This window comes from Sturnira hondurensis, unplaced genomic scaffold (assembly GCF_014824575.4).
Source record: "Sturnira hondurensis isolate 20B ecotype Veracruz unplaced genomic scaffold, ASM1482457v3 Scaffold0018877, whole genome shotgun sequence".
In the NCBI taxonomy this organism is placed as follows: domain Eukaryota; kingdom Metazoa; phylum Chordata; class Mammalia; order Chiroptera; family Phyllostomidae; genus Sturnira; species Sturnira hondurensis.
In genome coordinates this window covers 1,252,034-1,271,974 of record NW_028091508.1, presented here as the reverse complement: position 1 = coordinate 1,271,974, position 19,941 = coordinate 1,252,034, and the positions used below count along the sequence as shown (strand labels likewise).

The 19,941-nt window shown below is 42.6% G+C and overlaps 1 protein-coding gene across 1 annotated transcript in view; it reads right to left on the bottom strand.

The window, feature by feature from the left end:
- Window positions 1–2,543: 2,543 nt before the first annotated feature.
- The window catches only part of USP31 (ubiquitin specific peptidase 31), a 69,024-nt gene continuing 51,626 nt past the window's right edge, over window positions 2,544–19,941 (bottom strand). The window contains exons 12-16 of the mRNA XM_037070672.1: window positions 18,001–18,120; window positions 15,502–15,727; window positions 12,724–12,882; window positions 11,320–11,472; window positions 2,544–9,235 (exon numbers count right to left, since the gene is read on the bottom strand). Coding sequence (XP_036926567.1) covers window positions 7,668–9,235; window positions 11,320–11,472; window positions 12,724–12,882; window positions 15,502–15,727; window positions 18,001–18,120 — 2,226 coding nt within the window. The 3' untranslated portion in view covers window positions 2,544–7,667. The remainder of the gene's footprint in view (window positions 9,236–11,319; window positions 11,473–12,723; window positions 12,883–15,501; window positions 15,728–18,000; window positions 18,121–19,941) is intronic.

The following is a 19,941-nucleotide window of genomic DNA, read 5'->3' as shown; positions in this document are numbered from 1 at the left end:
CTAGAAGGTTCTGTATAAGGCAGATCCAAAGCACCCAGAGATGGAGAATGTACAATGGCCCACATGGAGATGCCCAAGACACCACACGGGGCCGCAAAAAGGAAAACCAAACATCCACCTCTAAGAACTCATGTGTCAGCCTGGGAAAGACGGGGTGGGGATGGACATTACAGTGGCCCATAATCACTCAGGGCAAGGCATTTTCTCACGCCTTTGCTTTCTCTAGGAAAACTGAGAAGGTAAAGTGTTCAAGGGAGGGAGTTATTTTAAGATATTTGAGAATAACCCTTCAAATTCTAACAAAATGTTCCTCAAATATTTGCTTAGCTATTGTATCTGTATATTTTGACATGCAAACCTTTATGCATAATGAAGCCTCGTGTGCTATGTGATTATACTTTAATGTACCTATAGCACAATTCTATTTAAAATCTGAGAGGTTTATAAATGCTGTATGTTGGTTTTATGGCATGCACATGTTCTACACTCATCCTTGGTCGGCAGGTCTCCCTGCCTCAGCCCTAAGCCACATTGCTGTTGTGACCTGCTTTCCAATTCTAGGGAAAAGTATTGCTGTAGCACTTACTTAAAGTGAAACTCTACTCATTGACAAAACATGCCTCAATACATACCGAATAAGCATTTCAACAGCCGGGATGGACAGTCAACGTTTCTGACAGTATCTACCTTCAGTGTCCTCATGTGGTCATGAAAGGTATGACACCCTCAACATTAAGTGCTGCAGGGTCACCAGAGCAGGAAATTTCAACAGAACAGGGTGGTTTAAAAATAAAGCTATGAAGGGCAAGAGGACCCAGAAAAGGATGGTACTTTTTAGACTGCTATCTGCTCCCATCATGTAAGAGTGGTAGAAGAAGGAAATTAATATAAACTATTCAACATCTATTGGGATTGAATTACAGTGTGAGTTGTTATCCACCTTTGGAACGAACTGCCTCGTGGAGAAAATGGAAATATTAATCCTTGGTTGTGAAAATAAAATAAGCATAGATGTGACTTTTTGCTTTAAAATTTTACAGAGAACATATGTAGCGTTCTGTAACTTGTTTTCATTTAACAGTACAATTTTAACACATCATATACATCAGTGTAGTACCAAGATCTGCTTAATTTTTCCATTGTTACTTAACACTGTAAATATAGTTTGGCAAGAGGGAAAAGAGTATGGATTGAAGGGCAACATGTAATAAATTTATTGTTTTGTTACATGTTCCACTTTTCTCTTACTTCCAATCGTATAGTATATAATCAACTGCTATTCCAGAAATAAAACATTTTAAACATAAAAATATAAACTCTGCAACTTGAAAGTGCATACACTTTGAATAAGACATACAAATAAATAACAAAAGTCAGTGACATATCTCATGCACTTGTTATAAAATAATTTAAAATGTATGATACACTCTTCTCCCAGCCTTGAGGGAAGACACCTGCCTTCCACATACTGTGCAACCAAAGAAAATCGCAGCCCACTATGAACGGTGCGTGGACGACGGCAAAGGCATTTCATGTAGTGCTATGGCATGCAGCTCTTAAGACAGCTCTAGAAATCCCAGTGTAAAGACTAAAGCATTCCACCAAAAAAACATTTCTGTGAAGGGCCTGAGTTCAGTTTCAACCAGTGGTGAGAGGCACAGAGCGAAGAACATCGATGTAGATCAAAAGGCCCAAGAAGAGCCTCAGCACGTGGAAACATGCAACCACCTTCCTCTTGGATGTCATGACCTCGCACCAGTTGAGTAGCACCTACTATGAAACATAATTTCATATTATGTTTTCTCTACTGCCACTCTCTCTGCCCTGGAGGCCTTTCTAAAGGATCACTGCAACTTGGATGTTTTCTTGTTAACTTTATGCCTTGAAATGTTAAACAGCAGGTAAGTTGTCTCTTTTTTCCGTAGGCAGCATAATGCTCAGTGAGATGAACCTGAGAAGCCCAGCAGACTGTTTTTGAAGATGTACTTTAGTGCATTCAGCTACCACAAATGAACACTAAATTTCACTGGCCTCTACCAGTAACGCATATGGCCAAATTTTTTAATGAATATTATTTTTTAATTACATGAAAATACCAGCAAGAGTTACAGAAAAAATTATTTCAGATAAAATTTGAATATACCTCCTGAAACTACATTCTGAGTAAGTAGAGAATGAGCTGAACAGGAAATTCAGAGGTAGTCTAGGGTTTACTACTATAATTACTACAAAAAAAATCATTGTATAAAAAGCAGCAACAGGTTTTCCTAGGCCACAGAAGGCTTCACTGCAGCATTTTCTAGCTCAGAGTGACTTCCCTGTCCCCACTCCACCTCCAAGCCTGGCCCTGCTGTGACTCCAGAATACTTTGCCTGTCCCTCCTCCCCCCACCACAGACTAGAACACCAATTCCCACCAGACTGGCAAGTGCTGGGACACTTACAAATGCTCCAAACTCCCAAATTGAGCCTCCAATCAGAAGATCCCCCAGACTTCAAACAGGAGGCTGGTATCAGTTTTCGATGTTTTTTTTTTTCCTTCCTCTCCATCACACACAGAGGAATCTGTCACTCCCAAGAGATTCTTGCCCTAGTTCTCAGCAGTGCTCAATTCTGACCACACACCAGAATCACAAGAAGCTTTAACACATCTGGTCTTTCCTGGGACCCAGCCCTACGCTAATTACATGAAAAGCCTGCGAGTGGGGGGAACCTAGGTATTTTTAAAAGTTTCCTAGACAAGATTCTTAAATGTTGGGTACCAGAATCTCAGACAAGTCATTCAGAAGAAGCTCCAGAGAATCTGGGGGGCAGTCTGTTGAGATTTGAAAAAGACTCCCAAGTCCATTACGGATCTCATTTCTCCCCAAAATGGGCAACACTGGATTAAAATGAATGTGAGATAGATCTAGAAACTAATCCATCCTACAATGCCACAATAAATCCCACAAGTTCAGTCTTCATGTGACCAGTGGCTGGGGAAGCTCAAAACTTTCCAAAATAGCTCCATGTCTCTACAAAATCATTTAAAAATTGTTAGTACTATTAGAAGCCATGTTCTCTCCTTATGACTATGATAGGACCTTAGAAGATATAAGAAAATTAACATCTATAGAAAATGGCAGGTTATTTTTAGAACATTTCTATACAGTATATAAACCAGCATGGTCAACATACTCAGCTCCATTCCTGTAAGTTACTTATTTTACAGCCTCACCAATTTAAAAAAAAAATTGGCCAAGAGAAACATGTGCAAAGCAAAACAAGAAATCACATTAATTCTCCTCTATACTAATTATTAAACCACATTTAATAAATTACAAATTCAAAAACAGAGTCCCATAATCTAAGTTGCCTTTAAAAAACGTATTATTTAGTGCAGTGGATATTGTTTATTAGCTGCTTTGCATAGGAAGTAAGAGCATGCTTTCTGGGTTAGATGGAGGCCATGAAGCTGACCTCATTACTTGGGGAAGAAATGACTGGTCACACTCAAAGGCAGCTGGAAAACACACACTCAGGGAGCCGGCCAAATTATCTACCCACTAGGATTTCCCCCAAAATACTCATCAGGTTTACCAATAATGCACCCTTTAAAGACAGCCTGCACAAGCACAGCTAACGTTTGCGTTTATGTTAGAACATCAGCACTGGTTAGTTAGCAAATAAAGTTTAAACCTCACAAAATATGTGTTTTATTGAAATTATACTAATGATTTGCTAGCTATCTCAAAATTTCAATCAGAAACACTAATTATCTTTGCATACAATAATTATGAGGATCTCCACAGAAAACAGTAACTTCAGCTGTTCAGTAATTGCCAGAATGGAATGTGACATCAGATGTCAATATATTTTAAAAACATGTTTATTTGAAATATATGAGCTTTGTTCACAGCTCTTCTCTGCTCCATTTTCCTGAAGGCTGACACTACTGTTCTTTACATGTTTGTTTCTATGATTTTTATAATAGTTATTTTAGAGGGATGGCAATTTTTCTTTCAACCCCACCCCCTCAAAAAAACAACACACACACACAAAAAAGCACATCAATCTCATACCAACATGGATGAGAAAATTCTAATGAGAAATGAGTGACTTCATCAAGGATTTTCTACCCCTAAGTAATAGAAACAGCTCAGTCTGAAAGTGGACATGGAGGAAAATGTCTCCAGAGATGAAGAAGGGCACTTTTGGTTTCCAGAACACACTTGTTCAGGAGGACCAGCAGCAGCCTTGGCTGATTCACCAGAATCCGCTTGCTCTCTTGTTCAAGAGGACTCCATACAGGACATCACCTGCACCCTGGTCCACCAGCTGTGCTCCCAGGGGTTCTCAGCCAAGGCAGTTCTGAAGCTTGCAACTAGCCTTCACAAGCACAGCAGGCCCTCCATGAATGTTTGCAGAATGAACAAATGAATAAAGAAAGAATGATTACACAGATAATTACAATTACCGCAACCATACTACTGGTCCAGTTAGGCTGCTTTTAGGGAGAGAAAATACAAAAGGGGTGGGAGATGGTCTTGACATAAAGTGAGCTTAACAGTTCCCTTGTGCTTCCACATTAGATAAAGGATTACAAAGGCAGGGCACAGGCTGTCTTAAGGAATGATATAGCCTCAGTTCGCTGGATGTTTACCAGAAAAGAAATAAAGAATAAAACTTTTTTTAAAAAAAAAAAACAGGCAAACTTTACAGACGCAGCTCCATGGTTGGTAATTATTTTATGCTGACTAGACAATGAATGCTCAATCAGCCCACCTGGCTGTCAATCAGACACCCAGGCCCACCATCCTCAGCAGGTGATTTTTAACCCCAAACACATGTTCACCCGTTACACCAAACATTGTTCGGAAAATAAAACAAAACAAACATCAAGTCCCTAACTTATCAAATAAATAAACTGAACCAAGTAACAACTTCCCATACTTTATACCTCAAACGGCACCTCCAAACTTCTGGGCAAATATCCTCAGTGGCTTAAAGGTTATACCTGGTAGTTAGGGATAAATATTTTCACTGCCTAAGCACAGAAATGTAATACCATAAACATGCCTAGACAATGACACAATACTTCCTGATTTTTTCCATTGAAATCTGAAACAAGGACTCAACTCCACAGACATACAATTTATAGATACTAATATTTTATTTCTAGATCTCAAAAAAATCAAAGGAGTTTGTATTTAAGACTCTAAACCACATGGAAAATCCATTCTTGAAGCACTCAAGAATAAAAATATTTACCACTGTTAAAATTAAAATACTTTCTATTAATGCTTAATTGATTACAGCCCCCAAAAAGTTAATAAAACCATTTATGTAGCCAAAACCATTTATGTAGCCAAACTTTGTAGAGCTGCAGATAGATTTCAAATGTGATTTGCCTGTGAAAGAAAGATGATAGGTTCAAATTAGACAAATATTGAATTCCTAATACTGATGACCCCATATTTGGTGCATCTTTTCCAGGAAATAAAAGCAATACATCCTTGGCTGTGTGCTCAGTTGGTTGAAGTATCGTCCTGTACACTGAAAGGTTGCAGGTTTGAGCCCTGGTCAGGAAACATATGAGAGGCAGCTGATTGATGTCTCTCTTTCTCTCTGTCTCAGATCAATAAATATATCCTTAGGTGAGGATTAAAACAATTTCTTTCTAATTAAAAAAAGTGATACAGGGAAACCAGCAGTGGCTACACACTGACTGGCTGCCAATGTGCCACAGGAAGCAACAGTAACACCACAGGCAGCCGGATACTGGAGGTCACACTACCACAAAGGACAAGAGTGCCACTTTGGAAAGCCATAGACACCTGGACAGTAAGACAGTGACAGGACTGAGTACAAGGGGCAGACTTGGGCTCAGTCAATTTCATGGAGTACTATGGTAACTTTCACAAAGCTTAAAAGGTGAGTCTTAACTATCACAGGAGTCTAAGATTCCAGCTGCCCTCAACATAAATAGCCTCCAAACTTGCAAGTTACCTAATGCTCAAATTAGCAGCAAAATAAACTTAAGTGACCTACTCAAAAACATTTCCCAAGAGGTATTGATGGGGGGAAAAAGGCAGTGCAGAATTTACAGCAGTGCATTTGTATGTGTCTAGTTACCTCATGCACAGCAGTACTGAAAAGAGGAGTTTATAAATGGGTCTGTGTACCAGAAGTTGATGAAGAACTTGAAGAGTCTATTATTTGTTTAAAAAGTTAGTATTTAAGAGCATATAAACAAAGCCTGCTGTACTTCATGGTAAAGTGACAAATGCTATTCAAACAAAATCAGAACCATGACTCTTGACATTCAGAAAAAAGAGGAAAAAAAATTAAAATTGCCAAGGTGCCTCCAGAAAGCTTGGAAAACCATGTGTCTCACTTATCTGTGAGATTTCTGTGAGGTTTTTTTTTTCTAACCAAGAAATACAATTTGCATGGACAGTACCACATAGAACATGCTCCAATCCTGCTGAGTTCAGGGTAAGAGATTAAATATTAAACAGAGAAGAAATAAATGAATTACTGAAAAAAGTCATACTGAGTTCGACAGGCAGGATCAGGAGTATACATGTAATACTTTGTTACACATCACTTCAACCATCACTGACTGACTTTGGGCCTTCTGCAACTTCTTTCCTCTCTACGACTTAATAAGACTTTGTGGAAATGTGGACGTGAGCACAGGGTGGGCATGGAGCTTCCAACTTCTAACAGAAAAACAACAACAGAGGAAGATGGTACAGCCTCACCCAGTTAAGAATCCATTCCTCCCACCCCCAGGAATCTTTCAAAAGTGTTAATTGCTCTACTACATTTCAAAATCCCAACAACTCACTAGCAAATTTAGAAGGAAAAAAATGTAACTATTAGTGACTGGCTTTCTGGATATCCAATTTGCCATCTTCTTGGGACATATCCCAAGTCAACAATGCCTAAGGTACATACGCCTTGCAGATAAGAAAGTAGTGAAAAACCACTTCTACCTCTAAAAATTTCCATGTGTGGCAGTGGGAGAAATGACAGTCATGGACAGGCCACCTTCCTCTTTAATGCTTTTACTGATACACATCCATCCTAGTCTAGCTGAGTATATACCTGAGAAACATTAGTGTTAAAATATTGCCCTTTACAAAGACTGGTAAATGGGGTCAAAGTGCAGAAAACAACAGTTTTCTCTTGGTTTGTTTCACTGTTAGTATCACAGTTTTTAGAACTCCGGGTGCCACATGACAATCCACAGTAAGGACAAATCCTGCTCAGCTGAAACCCAAGTCAAATAATTCATCCTTGGACAGAGCACAGTAACAATAGTTTCACTGGTTCACAGGTTCAAAAACCCTAGTGTCCAACAAGTCATCAGAGTTCTCTAGAAAGAAGTATGTACAATTGGTAAAGGAACAGTCCAGAATATCATCTATAATATTTCCAGTTAGCTCACTATTGATACTTTGCCTATGGCTGTTATTTGGTTCAATGGCAGAATAAGGCGACACTTCTAACAATTTGCAATTAAATTCTGCACACACACACACGCACGCGCGCGCACAAGCACACACATCAGGCACCTAACCCAAAAAATATAAAACAAAAGCACAGAGGGCTTTGGTGGGAGGAAAGGGGTTCTAAATAAATAAACATTTTTACAGGGAAAACACAGAGAGTGCAGCAATATCACTGAGGTTTCTGAGAAGGCCGTGCAGCGGCTGGCATGCTCAAAGGTAACTTTTGGGAGAATTTCTCGGTGGGCTGCCTGCCACCAGGAGATGAGGGTGCTCCAGAGTCTAGCTGGGAAGACTTCGATTTGCGACTGGATAACAGGGAATGTCTAGCAGAAGCAAGGTCCTTGGAGACAAGCTGCTCTTTTCCAACTGAATTGGCATTTGGCTGCTGGGAACCTGGAGGCTGGTGCCCTTTCTCTGCCTTGTCTTCCCCAGCATTCTTACAGGCCGATTTGACAGAGCTACCACCTGCCTTCTTAGACAGCAAGGTCGTCTTGCCAAGGTCAGTAGAGCGCCGGGTTTCCTTCTGTCTCAAGGCTGACTTGAAGAAGGACAGCCCCTTTTCATCCGACTTGCTATCCCTCTTCAGAGCAGCCTTCGTGGTTGTGCTGGGGGAGCGCAGGCTGGCCATAGAGGAGCTCCTGACATGCTTCCCGTCCCCCCGGCCCTCCCCTGCCCTGGCCTGGCTCACCCGAGGAGAGCTGGGTTTGGAGCTACAGGTAACACTGGCTCGGTCAGAAACCAGGCTTTGTCTGGAGTCCTCCCTACTTAAGCTTCTATCTGAAGTCCTGCACTTCCCAGGTGGGAAGGGGCCCCTGGTGGCAGGGCCCAAGGCCTTTTTGGCAGGTATGGAGGAAGTATTGTAAGTGAGGGAAGAAGCTGACTTCAGCTTCTGGGGTGAATGGGAGGCCGAGTCCTGAGCTCTGGGAGAAGACTCCTTTCTGGGATGGGCAGGAGCTGGGGAGGAATGCCGTCCACTGGCCCTGGAAGAATCTGCTTTGCTTCGGGAGCATGAGGGCTTTACAGGATCTTTTATGGGAACAGGAGAAGATGGGGAAGTACTTGACAGAGATGATTCCTGGCTTGTCAAGGCTGATCTCCCCTTCCGCAAGCTTTTTTTATCTGGCTCAGAAGCACCTTTGGAGCTGGGGGAGCTCTTGGTTGTGCTCTCTGGTTTCTTTGAGAGGGAGCCTGGGTGGCTTGGGGGTTTCACCTCTTTGACAGGAGAGCTGTCTACAGAATCACTCTGATCTACATAAGCTATCTGGTTATTGTTATCAAGTGGATCAGAGATAGGGGCCAAGTGAGCCCCCTGTGCTAAGTTTGTGCTCTGTGCAGCTACAACACCAGAGTTCAATTTATAGGCATCTGACTCATCTTTGAACACACCTTCCATTATAGCAAGAGGGGCCCGGCCCACAGCTTTGTGCTCCCACTGACTGGGACCATTGCTTGGTTCCTGGTAACTGCTAGAAAGGTTCCTCAAGCTACCAAAGCAAGAAATGGAGACCTTGTCATCCACTGCCTCCCCAATCTTCTCTAAGGTGGAGGTGGAGTTGTGAATTGGAGAGTCCCCTGAGAACCGGGAAGGAGAGTTGGAGCGCATCTGCAGCTTAGCCGACAGGGACCAAGAAGGTCTAATGCAATTTTCATTGACGGCCAAGGGGCTGGTGACAGAAGACCTGGATGACAAGCTCTGACGCTGGACACTCCTCACGAATGGTCGAGTTGAGAAACCTCCTGAATGCAGCAAAGAGAGTATCATTAAGGCACAAAGAAAAAAGTACCAGTAACATCTAAAGATGAAAGAAGGGAAATCTTGTGGAATGAAAGAAACATGACCCTCAGAGCCAGTGTGTCTGCAGTCAAGGAGTAGAGCTTTAAGATTTTAACTTTTCTGAGCCCAATTCTCCTTCCTACAAAATAGGGACATTCTAACTTGGGGACATTCTAATAGGCACATTCTGACATCAGCAAACTCTTTGCCTTCTTGCTCTGCACCAAGGGTCAGCATACTTTTCCTGTACAGGCCCAGACAGTAAATATTTTAGGCTTTATGGGTCACTGTCATATGAAAGCAGCCATTGGTGACACATAAACAAATAGACACGGTTCTGTACCAACAAAATCTTAATTAAAATAAAGGCAGGGACTATATTTGTCCTGTGGGCTACAGTTTGCTGACCCCTGTTGAAACTCACAGGTCTACAATGAGATTTAAATAAAATCTTAAAAAGTCCTGAGCTCAGCAAGGCACCTGGCACTCCACAGATGCTCAATAAATGTGAGCTACTGGTCAAGCTTCTTCAACTTACTAAGGACACATGTGGCTCACAGAAAGGAAATCTTTGCCCAAAATGACACAAATAATTAAGAGACGGAGCTAACACCGGAGCCACAGCTGCTAGTCCCACACCCAATGACACAGGCAGGCTGACCTGTAACTGTTGACTACAAAAACAGATCCATGCGAAGGACGAAAGACACAATATACTCCTACTCTGAGTGACTTAAAACTTATAAAAACAGTCCTAATTAGAACAATATAATGCCAACACTGAGTGACTTAAAACTTTCAAAGAAAATATTCTAAATTAAATTCTATACACATCTGCTACTGTAGCTGCAGAATCTATAAGTTTGTCTGGAGAAGATCCTAGGAGACATGCCCCATTCTATGGGCACCACCAGTACTATTGGAAGATAGTGACACCTAAGAGGGTATCGATTCTCCAATCACACTGGTTAAAACACAGATCAGGACAAACCACATCTATGCTTACTGTTAAAATGACAATGGATTCAAAGTTTAGAGGCTGCGTTGGAAATAATCTCTGCTTAAGCAAATGAAGATTCACTGATCAACTTTTCATATAATGTTAGGAGCTGGAAAGGAGATTAGTTATAACAGCCCAACACTCTTATTTTACAAAGAGAGAAGGAACAAGCCAGAATCAGCAGAGCTGATCCTGTGAGGCAGATCTCCTAGCCTGTCATGCTTCTCCCAGCCTCCTGCCTCTTTTCTCCGTTTTATATTCTCAGAATTATCCATCACCACTAGAAGTAGATAACAGCTCTTGAAATGCTGGCTACAGAATGAGGCTTGTTGGAAGGCGAGTCACTGTTCTCATTACAGAAGCTGAGCTCATTCTCTTCTTTTCCAGCTCTTGGAGCGCTAGCAGCCTGACCACTCCCACACTAACTGGGTCCCTGTTGGAACTAAGGGCCATATTGCCACCACTTAAGCAGCAGGGGAAGGTAAAATAAGAGTTCAATTTTTATAAGATTTCCAGTGTTTACATTGTGACTATCTTCAGAATTCCCCAAAACTACCTCTATGGAGAGGCAACAGTTTTTGTTCTAGACATTTCTGAACTAAAAAAAAAACATGCCATAGGTTCCATTCAGAGGAAAAGCGTGGTGGGAAGGTGAGAAGCTGAGCAGGTCAGGAAGCTCCCTGACAGGCCTGAATGGTGACTCATCATCAGGTGGCCTTGGGGAAATCACAACGGCACTGAGTCCCCTTACTGCTACCTTGAAGATTTTAAAAAGCACTTTGAAAAAAATGTATTCATTATTGTACAGAGTTAAGTAGGGCTCCAGCCCCCACTCCTTCCAAGTTGAAAATGATAAAAGAGAAGAAAAATGTCCTAGGTCAGAGAGGAAAAGTAAATGCCCTGCTTATATCAAATGTTACTGATTCTCTTAACACCTTGCAGCCCCGCCCCACAACCTTCTTGGGACTTGGCTCCTAAACATGACAGACCCTGTGTTGTGCCTGTGAGTTGTCATCTTGGAAGTCTGTCATCAAAACCCACACTCACCATCATCTTCACTCCTTTCTCCAGTCATCTCCACAGACTCAGACAGTGAGGCCAGGGAGGTGCGCCTGGAGGAAGCTGCAGAGGTCGCGCTGGCTGGCTTGCTCCCCGGGAGCCGGCTCACCCAGTGCTCACACAGGGAAGAACTTGTGGAGCCTGCAGAGAAGTGAAGGGGTGCCCAGGTCAGGCTGGGACTCTGGGCTGCCCTGCAGTGCACGCCCTCACAAAGGTGCTGCCGCCTGAGATGGAGGCAGCCGATGCCCCCACTGCCAGGTCAGCACAAATTCCCAGATCCCAGTGTACCTGCTCAAACAGCCCCTGCTAGGACGAAAAGGGGAGGAGGGCAGACTCCAGCACACATCTGTAGTAATAAAATGCAAGTACAGGGATAGATACTTTAGAATGCAAAATCCAGTATTAGGGCTGACAATACTAAAGTTAGAGCAACAGCAACTGATCTTAAAATTGAGAACATGAGCAGCATGACTGTCTCAAGTAGCCCTCAAGAGATGTCATTTCTGAGCACATCCCAGACTCTGGGAAGCATTAAGGTCAGGCCTTAGACCACTGGGGTTCCTATTTTCTGTTAACGAAGTGAACAGCAGACAGATGGGTGTACTGGGAGGGGTTCTGACCCCAACTTAGCTCTCACAAGCCTCAAGGGCAGCAGAGGTCAATGTTCCCCAACCTGACCACATTCCCACATCCCAGTCCAGTCATACTCTTTTAAACTTAAACCCTGCACTAAAAAGTACACGCCCCTTGTTTAGATTATGTGTGGCTGCACCCACATTGTGTGGGCATTGATTCCTGAATTTATCAAAACAACAGACTAGACCCCATCAAGCCAAACCCAAGTCACATAATATTATCATAGTTTTCAACTCTTCCCCTAACAGAATAGGACAATCTTACAGGGAGGGGAGGGGGGCGTATTTCTAATTGTGCTTTACCTTTCACAAAAGACTTTAAGGCACATTTGCCTAATCTGATATATACAACAAGCCCAGGTGGCAGGCAGTGTTATTACACCAGGATTACAGATGATAAATATGTGCCTTAGATGGAACGTGCCCCAAGGTAACCCAACCAAAATGTGCCAAAGCCAAGTCTCTATTTCCACACCCATTTCCTCTACTTTCAGAGTAGAGTGCCATGCTGCTTTTTAGCTCATTTACCCCACAAAAGAATCACCCAGGTGCTACTCCACCTCCCTATAAATTCTTCTGGTTCACAGCTGCTTGCACACACCATCCCCATTTCCTTAACTGCAATCATTTGGGTTTCCAGATTAAATGCAAATGTGTGGATTAATCTGATCAAACTGACAGATGCATGAGACCTTCTGGAGAATTTCTCTGGACCACTAATGACAACCTGTTCTGAGAAAAAATGGGCCAGCCTTACCTGCCACTGAGCTGTTAGCCGACCATGACGGTATTGCCGTCCGCCTCTGGTAGAAAAGGATGTAGGCCGTCTGTGTGCAAACCTCGTCTTCTGACAGCTGCTGCACATCACTGTCATCAAAGCAATACCAGAGACCGTCCACAGAGTTCTTACAGTAGGCTGCCAAAAAGAGTCATCGTCAGCACTGAGGATGGCTGCACCAGCTGGTCCACTCTACACACAGAGACTATTTCTTTGACTTATATAATTAATTCAAGACCTCTTTAAAGCTGCATGTAGTAACACAGAAAGCAGTGAAAAATCCAAATCCCATCTCACACTCAGGTAAAATGCTTCAAGAAATTTCAAATGGATAAAATTATTGTTAATGCTAGGAAACACAATACATTTATTTATTTAAACCACTGGGTCTCAACCAGGGACAATTCTACAACCAGGAGACATCTGGAAAAGTCTGGAGACATTTTGATTGTCACAACCTGGGGGTGAGGGTGCTACTGGCATCTAACAGGCAGAGGCCAGTAATGCTGCCAAATACCCTGCAGTGCTCAGGATAGGCTTTCACAGCAAAGGATCACCCTGCCAAGCTTTCCATACTGCCAGGGAAGAGAGGCCCTGATTTAAGCACATTGTAACTGTTACTGTTTATCAGAAATAGGATATAATAGAACTAGAAATAATGAGATTAATAACAGCAGAGGCTAACATTTGTTTAGCAGTTACTATGTACCAAACTAGGCACTTAATCCTATGAGATCTATTCTGTGATGACACCCATTTTTCAGAGGCTCAAAATGATTAACCAGCTTGTCCAAGATCATGCTATTGGTGAAGGGCAGAGCCCAGCTCATCTCAGAATTATCTAGTCCCCTACCCAAACCTGCTTCCCTCAGAGCTAACACCAACAATGAACAATGCCCCCTGGAAGTCTCCTGACAAATGGAGAACATTTGAACTCATGAATGCATGCAGTCTTCTTTCCAGTTCTAATTCTAAGCCCAAGAGAGAAAATAAAGAGCATTCAAGCACCATCGAGAATGGACAACTTGGTGTTCATGAAGCCATGTCATCCTATAAGGATATATCAAGGGGTGTGATACGCTTGATCCAGAAAAGTACATTTTCATCACACTGTCTAAAAATACCCATTTACTGGGATGGGAATAAAGGAAAGGAGTGCTAGAATAGTTAGATGACCACTAGAAAAGACTGAGTATGCCCCCAGGGTAGGGCACACAAGGTTCTGAGAGGAGGCAGCAGAACTGACTTCCTCCAAAGGCCATAACCACTTTCACAAGCATGGATCCCTAAAGGATGAAGGGGACCAATGCAAGGAAATGCTCTACCAGACGGGTCCAAAAAAGAAGAGTGGAGTAAGAATCTGTGAATGTAGGGAAGGAAGTCATGTGCAGCTTAGATTCACTGGAACCAGAGGGGAGAGAAATGAGCTATAAGCAGCAAATGGGGCCATTGAGAAGGCAGTAGTTTGGTCAGTGGCTGCTATTATGGAGTGGAAGTGGGACTGTAAGGGGACACACCCAACAGAAGGTGCCAGAGAAACCTTGCACTAGCTTTCTAGGTCTGTCCCCAGTCACAGTGTGGAAAAGAAGGAGCGTGGTAACTCATTAATATGTAAGTGATGCACTTACAAAATAACTCTATTTGCTTTTCTTTCTAGCACCAGTACTGAGGTGTTGTCTATATGGGTGCTATTTAAATTGTGGTTTACAATTAAGAAAAACATTTGAAAAATTTTACAGCAATCTGATACTGCCATAATTTTAATTGTATTTTTGCAAAAGTATTGGTTTGTGAAGGACTGGAAATTTTCAAAAAGAAAGACAGGTTCTTCAGCACAGAAAATTTGAGAAGCATGGTTTTAGAATCCTTACACAAATGAGCCGTACACATAACATGTAATTATAGGAAAATAAAGACATCACAATAAACATTCCAGATGAAAACTTACACACAAGGTGTCTGTAATTCAACAATGTTAAAGTATTAAAAGTGTTCTCTAATCTAAGACTTTAATCATTTTATATACCAGCCAAGCATAGTATGGCCTCAGCATTGGAAAGGGGAAGGGATGTAGAAACTATCCGAGCTCCTCCTAAGATAAAAGAGCTCTGGACATGGACAATGGTGACAACTGCATAAAGATGCGACTGTACTTAGTGACACTGAATCACCCATCCACTAAGAAGGATTAAATGGTACATTTTGTTATGTGCACTTTACCACAACTTAAAACTGTAACTAGTGGTTATTTTTGAGTGCTAAGCCTATGGATGATGATATTGCTCTCCCTCCCTCTCTCTAGTTTCTAAGATAAAAAAAAGTAAATGTAACCTTAATACAAAAACAAAGAAAAAAATCCTTCCAAGCCAAGTTAGACACTGCAGTTAGACACTATAAAAGTACTTCACGGTCACTCCAAAACAGGAAGAAGCTAGAAGGTCAAGGAAGTAGACTGAGACCCTAAATAAAGAGTGCAGTGAGGTGAACACAGTGAGTCCATGGGGAAGCAGACAGTGCTATCTGCACACACCACTCCCCAACCAGCCAGACCGCCACTGACGGTCCAGCTCAGAAAAAGAAGAAAGAAGTTCCACTTGTTTGCTCTTAGACAAAGATCCAAAGGATAAAAACTGCCCTCACAGTTGGCACACTGCCTATCGTAAAGGGCAGTGAGGCTCTAAGGCAAAGTGATCCTGTCACAAGCAAACATGCCTGAAGGAATCGTCCACACAGACACCGGTCTCTCGCACTGCAGACCTGTGTAGTGCCCCCCTTGCATGGTGCCATGATGATTGCACACAGCATACAGGTCATAGATGTAGTCCTCAGGGTCCCTCCCGAGTCCATAAGGTCGTCGCCACGGAGACCAATGGGATGGCAAACTCCAGCTGCTCTGGCTTCTCTTAACCACATGAGGTGTCATGTCCAGGCCAGTCAAAGGGAACTTGACCATGTTCTGAAGTTTCATGCGCCTGTCTCCTTCCTGTCACAAGAAGAAAAACAAGTGCTGGTGATATTTTCATGCAAGCAGATGGTGAATAGGTTTAGCATGGAATGTAGGCTCTAGCAGCTGAAAAGGCTTTAGTTACCTGTCTGATGTTTCCCAAGTTACATACAAAACAAGGGAAACTAATTGGTTGAACTACCCAGAGGAACAGGTTTTAAGATCACTAAAAGTATAACCAGCAATGACCTATATATAACACAACAGGTAATGAGCCTCCTAGAGTCTCCATTTCTTTACTTGATAAGGGATTTTAAGGTTTTTTGACTTACAAGCTGACAATTTCAGGGGGTCCGTCCTGATACCTCTGTCACAGAGGCATGAAAATAATGTGGTAGTAACATACAAGGAAGACAAAGCACAGTGCCTGGCACAGAACAGCTAGTCAGTGAGCAGTGCCCTTTTCTTACCCACCCCCTCCAACAATGACATGAAAAGTTAACACTGATTTAGCTTAATATATTCATTTAGTTGATACTCTTCGGTAAACTGTATTTTCCCTAGGTCCAAAGGAAAATCCTGTGAAATCAAACCATCAGTTGAATATTTACTGAATGTTTCCTGTGTCTATGGGAGCTTTAAAAAATTAATGGGGAATAAATAATGGCTACCCCAAGGAGACACTGATCCATTAGGAAAGAAATTTTTTCATAAAAGAAAAGGAGGATGGGTCCTAGATGGTCAGGAGAGCCAGGCTAAAGAACCTGGATTTAGTTCTTAGTCAAGGGAGAAGACTGAGGCTTTAAGGAAGTGATGTCATCAGAGTTGTGGGTGAAGAACTGTGTTAGAAGTGCATAAAACATGACAGAAAAAAGTCACCTAGGTTAAGAAATCAGTTAAAAGACACAGCAATTGCAACCAGCTGGACAGTATCAAAAGTCTGAACTGGCAGGGCAACAGCAAGAATGGGGAGAAGGGGGGACACATACAGAAGGCAATGGAGAGGCACAAATGAGCAGAAGAGGTAACTGCCTGGGCAAGAAAGAAGAGTCAAAGATGACCTTGCAGTTTTTAGTCTGGGGTGTTGGAAGGGTAATGATATGCTTTCAAAAGAAACAGAAAGCAAAGGAAATTAGTCTGTGTGTGTGGAAGAAGAGAAGGCTGGGGCCCCAGCCATCAATCACCTACCCACCTGCACATCCCAAATGGAGTTTGTAGTTGGGACACGCAGCTGGACCCCAAACCTCTGTGTGAATGCCCCAGCCCTAGAACCACGTGTGTGTGACTCCTGACACCTCTGCTTCATCAGCAAGTCCTAAGCACCTCTTAAATGTATTCAGGTCTTTCTCCTCTGCCACAACCTTGGTCCAAGCCATTAGCATCCTTTCCCCACCCTGGATGACTGCAATAGCTGCCTTCAGATCTCCTGTCTTCATTCTTGTGCCTTCTAATTCTTTACACTGAAGCCAGAATGCTCTTTTCAAAAACACAAATTTATTGATGTTGCTTCTCAGCTTAAACCATTATCAGACTTCCACTCTGCCTGCGAGGTCTGTACAGTGACCAATCCCTGACCACTTTACCCACCTCAGCTTACACCGTTCTCCCCATACTCTGGCACTCCAGCCACACTGGCTGCTGCCAGCCTCATGCAGAAGCCATACTCCCCTGGGCAGCAGGGTTTTGCACACCTGCTCCCACTAAATGCCTACCCCAATCTCAGATATAAAACTTCCTAAAGCCAGGCCTCAGAGATCCCCCCTACCATTTACCTCCCAGTTTTTGTGTGCTATATACTTCTTACCATGGGGAGTCCTCGAACATCCTATCCTCAGGGAACTGATAGCCATTCTGGAAAAAGTGACTCACAGAGTGATATAACTCAAAGTAGATTTTCTTTGTACATACTTCTGACTCATTTCCCCAACTGTACAACTACTGTTTAAGAACAGGATGACACCTATTACTATTTTAGGGAGAAATAATTCTACCTATCCCCAGAAAGAAGTGCTACTCTTTTTTTTTAAGCCAAAGTACACTCACCAAAATTTAAGCACACTATTTACAAATTTAAAGCAAATGCTCATGAACAAAGTTAAATATCCATGGTATGAACTAAAATGTGTAGGATTTAAAGGGTCATAGAACACATCAATTTTGCTTGGAAAGAACAAAGAGTGACCCCCAAAAGGATGACCCCCCAAAAGAGGCAGACTGTGTCTGTAACACACAGAGACAGGTGCATGGTATCAAACAGGGACACTAGAGAACCCCCACAAAGCCCACAAGGGGGTCATGGCCTCTGTTCTTACCTGTCGAAACCTCTTCAGATGTATAATGAGCACATCAGGCAGGGTCCAGAGGCTCAAAGTGATGCTCCCCTGCTGCAGCTGCTTGCAGTGTGGGCAGCGCCAGGCATCATCGGGGGCCAGCTGAAAACAAGGAGCACAACTGCATTAAGCTCCTTAGGTAAGCAAGGCTTGCTGACAGATGGTAGCTGGACTCACTTCTTGGCCAGGGCCTGGTTGGTACAACTCAGAATCTCTCTGAAAACTACATATGATGAAACTCAGTGGAAAAACACCACCAAAAGTAGCACCCAAACATTTGCTGCATAGATTATCTCTCAAAAAGGAACAATGTATTAGGTAAACACTGTCTAAAGGCTATGACTCTGAAGCACCTCAAGCTCAGCATGCTCCCAAACTCATCGCCTTTCCATCATACAGTCAGTCCTCTTGCTCCTCCTGTCCTATCTCAATAAACACCACAACCACCCACCAAAGACAGATCATGGGGGTCATCCCAAACCTGCAAACCCTGCCCTCTTCCTCCTATTCCATATCCACTCAAACTTATTCTTTCTCTGCCATCTCTCATCTCTGTTACTTCCTCTCTACCCCAATTAATACCACCTGAATTCAAAGTCCTCACTCATTCTTTATCTGGACTTCTCTAACCTCCTAACTATTCCTTCTCCCTAGCACTGAATTACTCTAAACAATCCTGACCTCCTGCTATCAAGACAATCTTTGTAAATGTCATTCTGGGCCTCACATCTACACATGTCATCTCTGCAAACCAAGGATTCAGGATGGGGACATCTTAGGTTACAGGTGTCAATAGGTGAGAGATTTTTAAATATGCTATGGAAATCAGAAGCTGCACCAGATCTGGGACCACATCACAGTGAACTAAGTGAGGCTATGGGAATGGAAGGCCATTCCTGCTGAGATGGAAGCAAAAGAAGCCAAGAGGAAATTGTGGGAATGCCTATTTTAAGGGAAACAGAAAAAGTTCAGAAACCACCAGAGCCTGAGGATGCAGTCAGAAAACCAGGGAAATTGGGGGAAAAGAACAGTAAGGACAGAAGGCTGTCAGTACCAAACCTGCAGAGAGGTCAAGTGTAGACTGAGAACTTCAGAGAACAGAGTAAGGAGTGCGAGTCAGACAGACAACAAAAAACCAAGGAAACAATAATGGTGAAGTCAGGCAGAAGAGAGGAGGAAGAAGACTGGCATGAGATTTGAAAGGGAGCAGAACTAAGGGAGTTTTTTTTTCCAAGACAGGAGACCCAATCATGATTGCAGGAGGACAAAAATTTGGGTGGGTGAAAGTGAATCAGAAAGTTTGACTGGAAGGGACCTAAACTGTCATCTGGTAAGTTCACATTTGTGTGACATTAACAGTCTACATGCATAGCTGTCCAGCCTAGTGCTTGCAGTAAAGGAATAGGTTGTTGTTTTTTAGTATTTGATACATTAACAATACTTCTGTAAGATAAATTAAGAATGGCGTAATGTCTAGTAACTACGACAGTCTCTAAAACACCTGTCTTTCTCCTATACTCATAGTTGTAAACTGCTATAGATAGCTCTTTGACCTGCATACAGGACTGAGCATCGCTGGTCTATCTAACTGCCTACTACACGAAGCAGGGCTAGCTAAGAAGGAAGCTGTTCCATTTTCAGACAACTCAGTTAAAAGAAAGGATCATTTTCCCTGTAATTTCCAATCTTCAAGTTCTGCTTTTCAGATAAAATTAAGTCCAACCCTTCCTCCACAGGATGATCCTGGAAATTCCTGAGTTCTTCGGGCTCTTCTGTTAAAATGATTCAGCCATGTCATAATTTGCAGATGCACCATTCCTATCCATTCTCTCTGGTTGTGCCCAGTTTGCCAGTGTCTCAACAGGGAACATTTAAGCTAATGAAAAGAGCAGTGCCATCACCATCTGCATTCTGGACAACTTC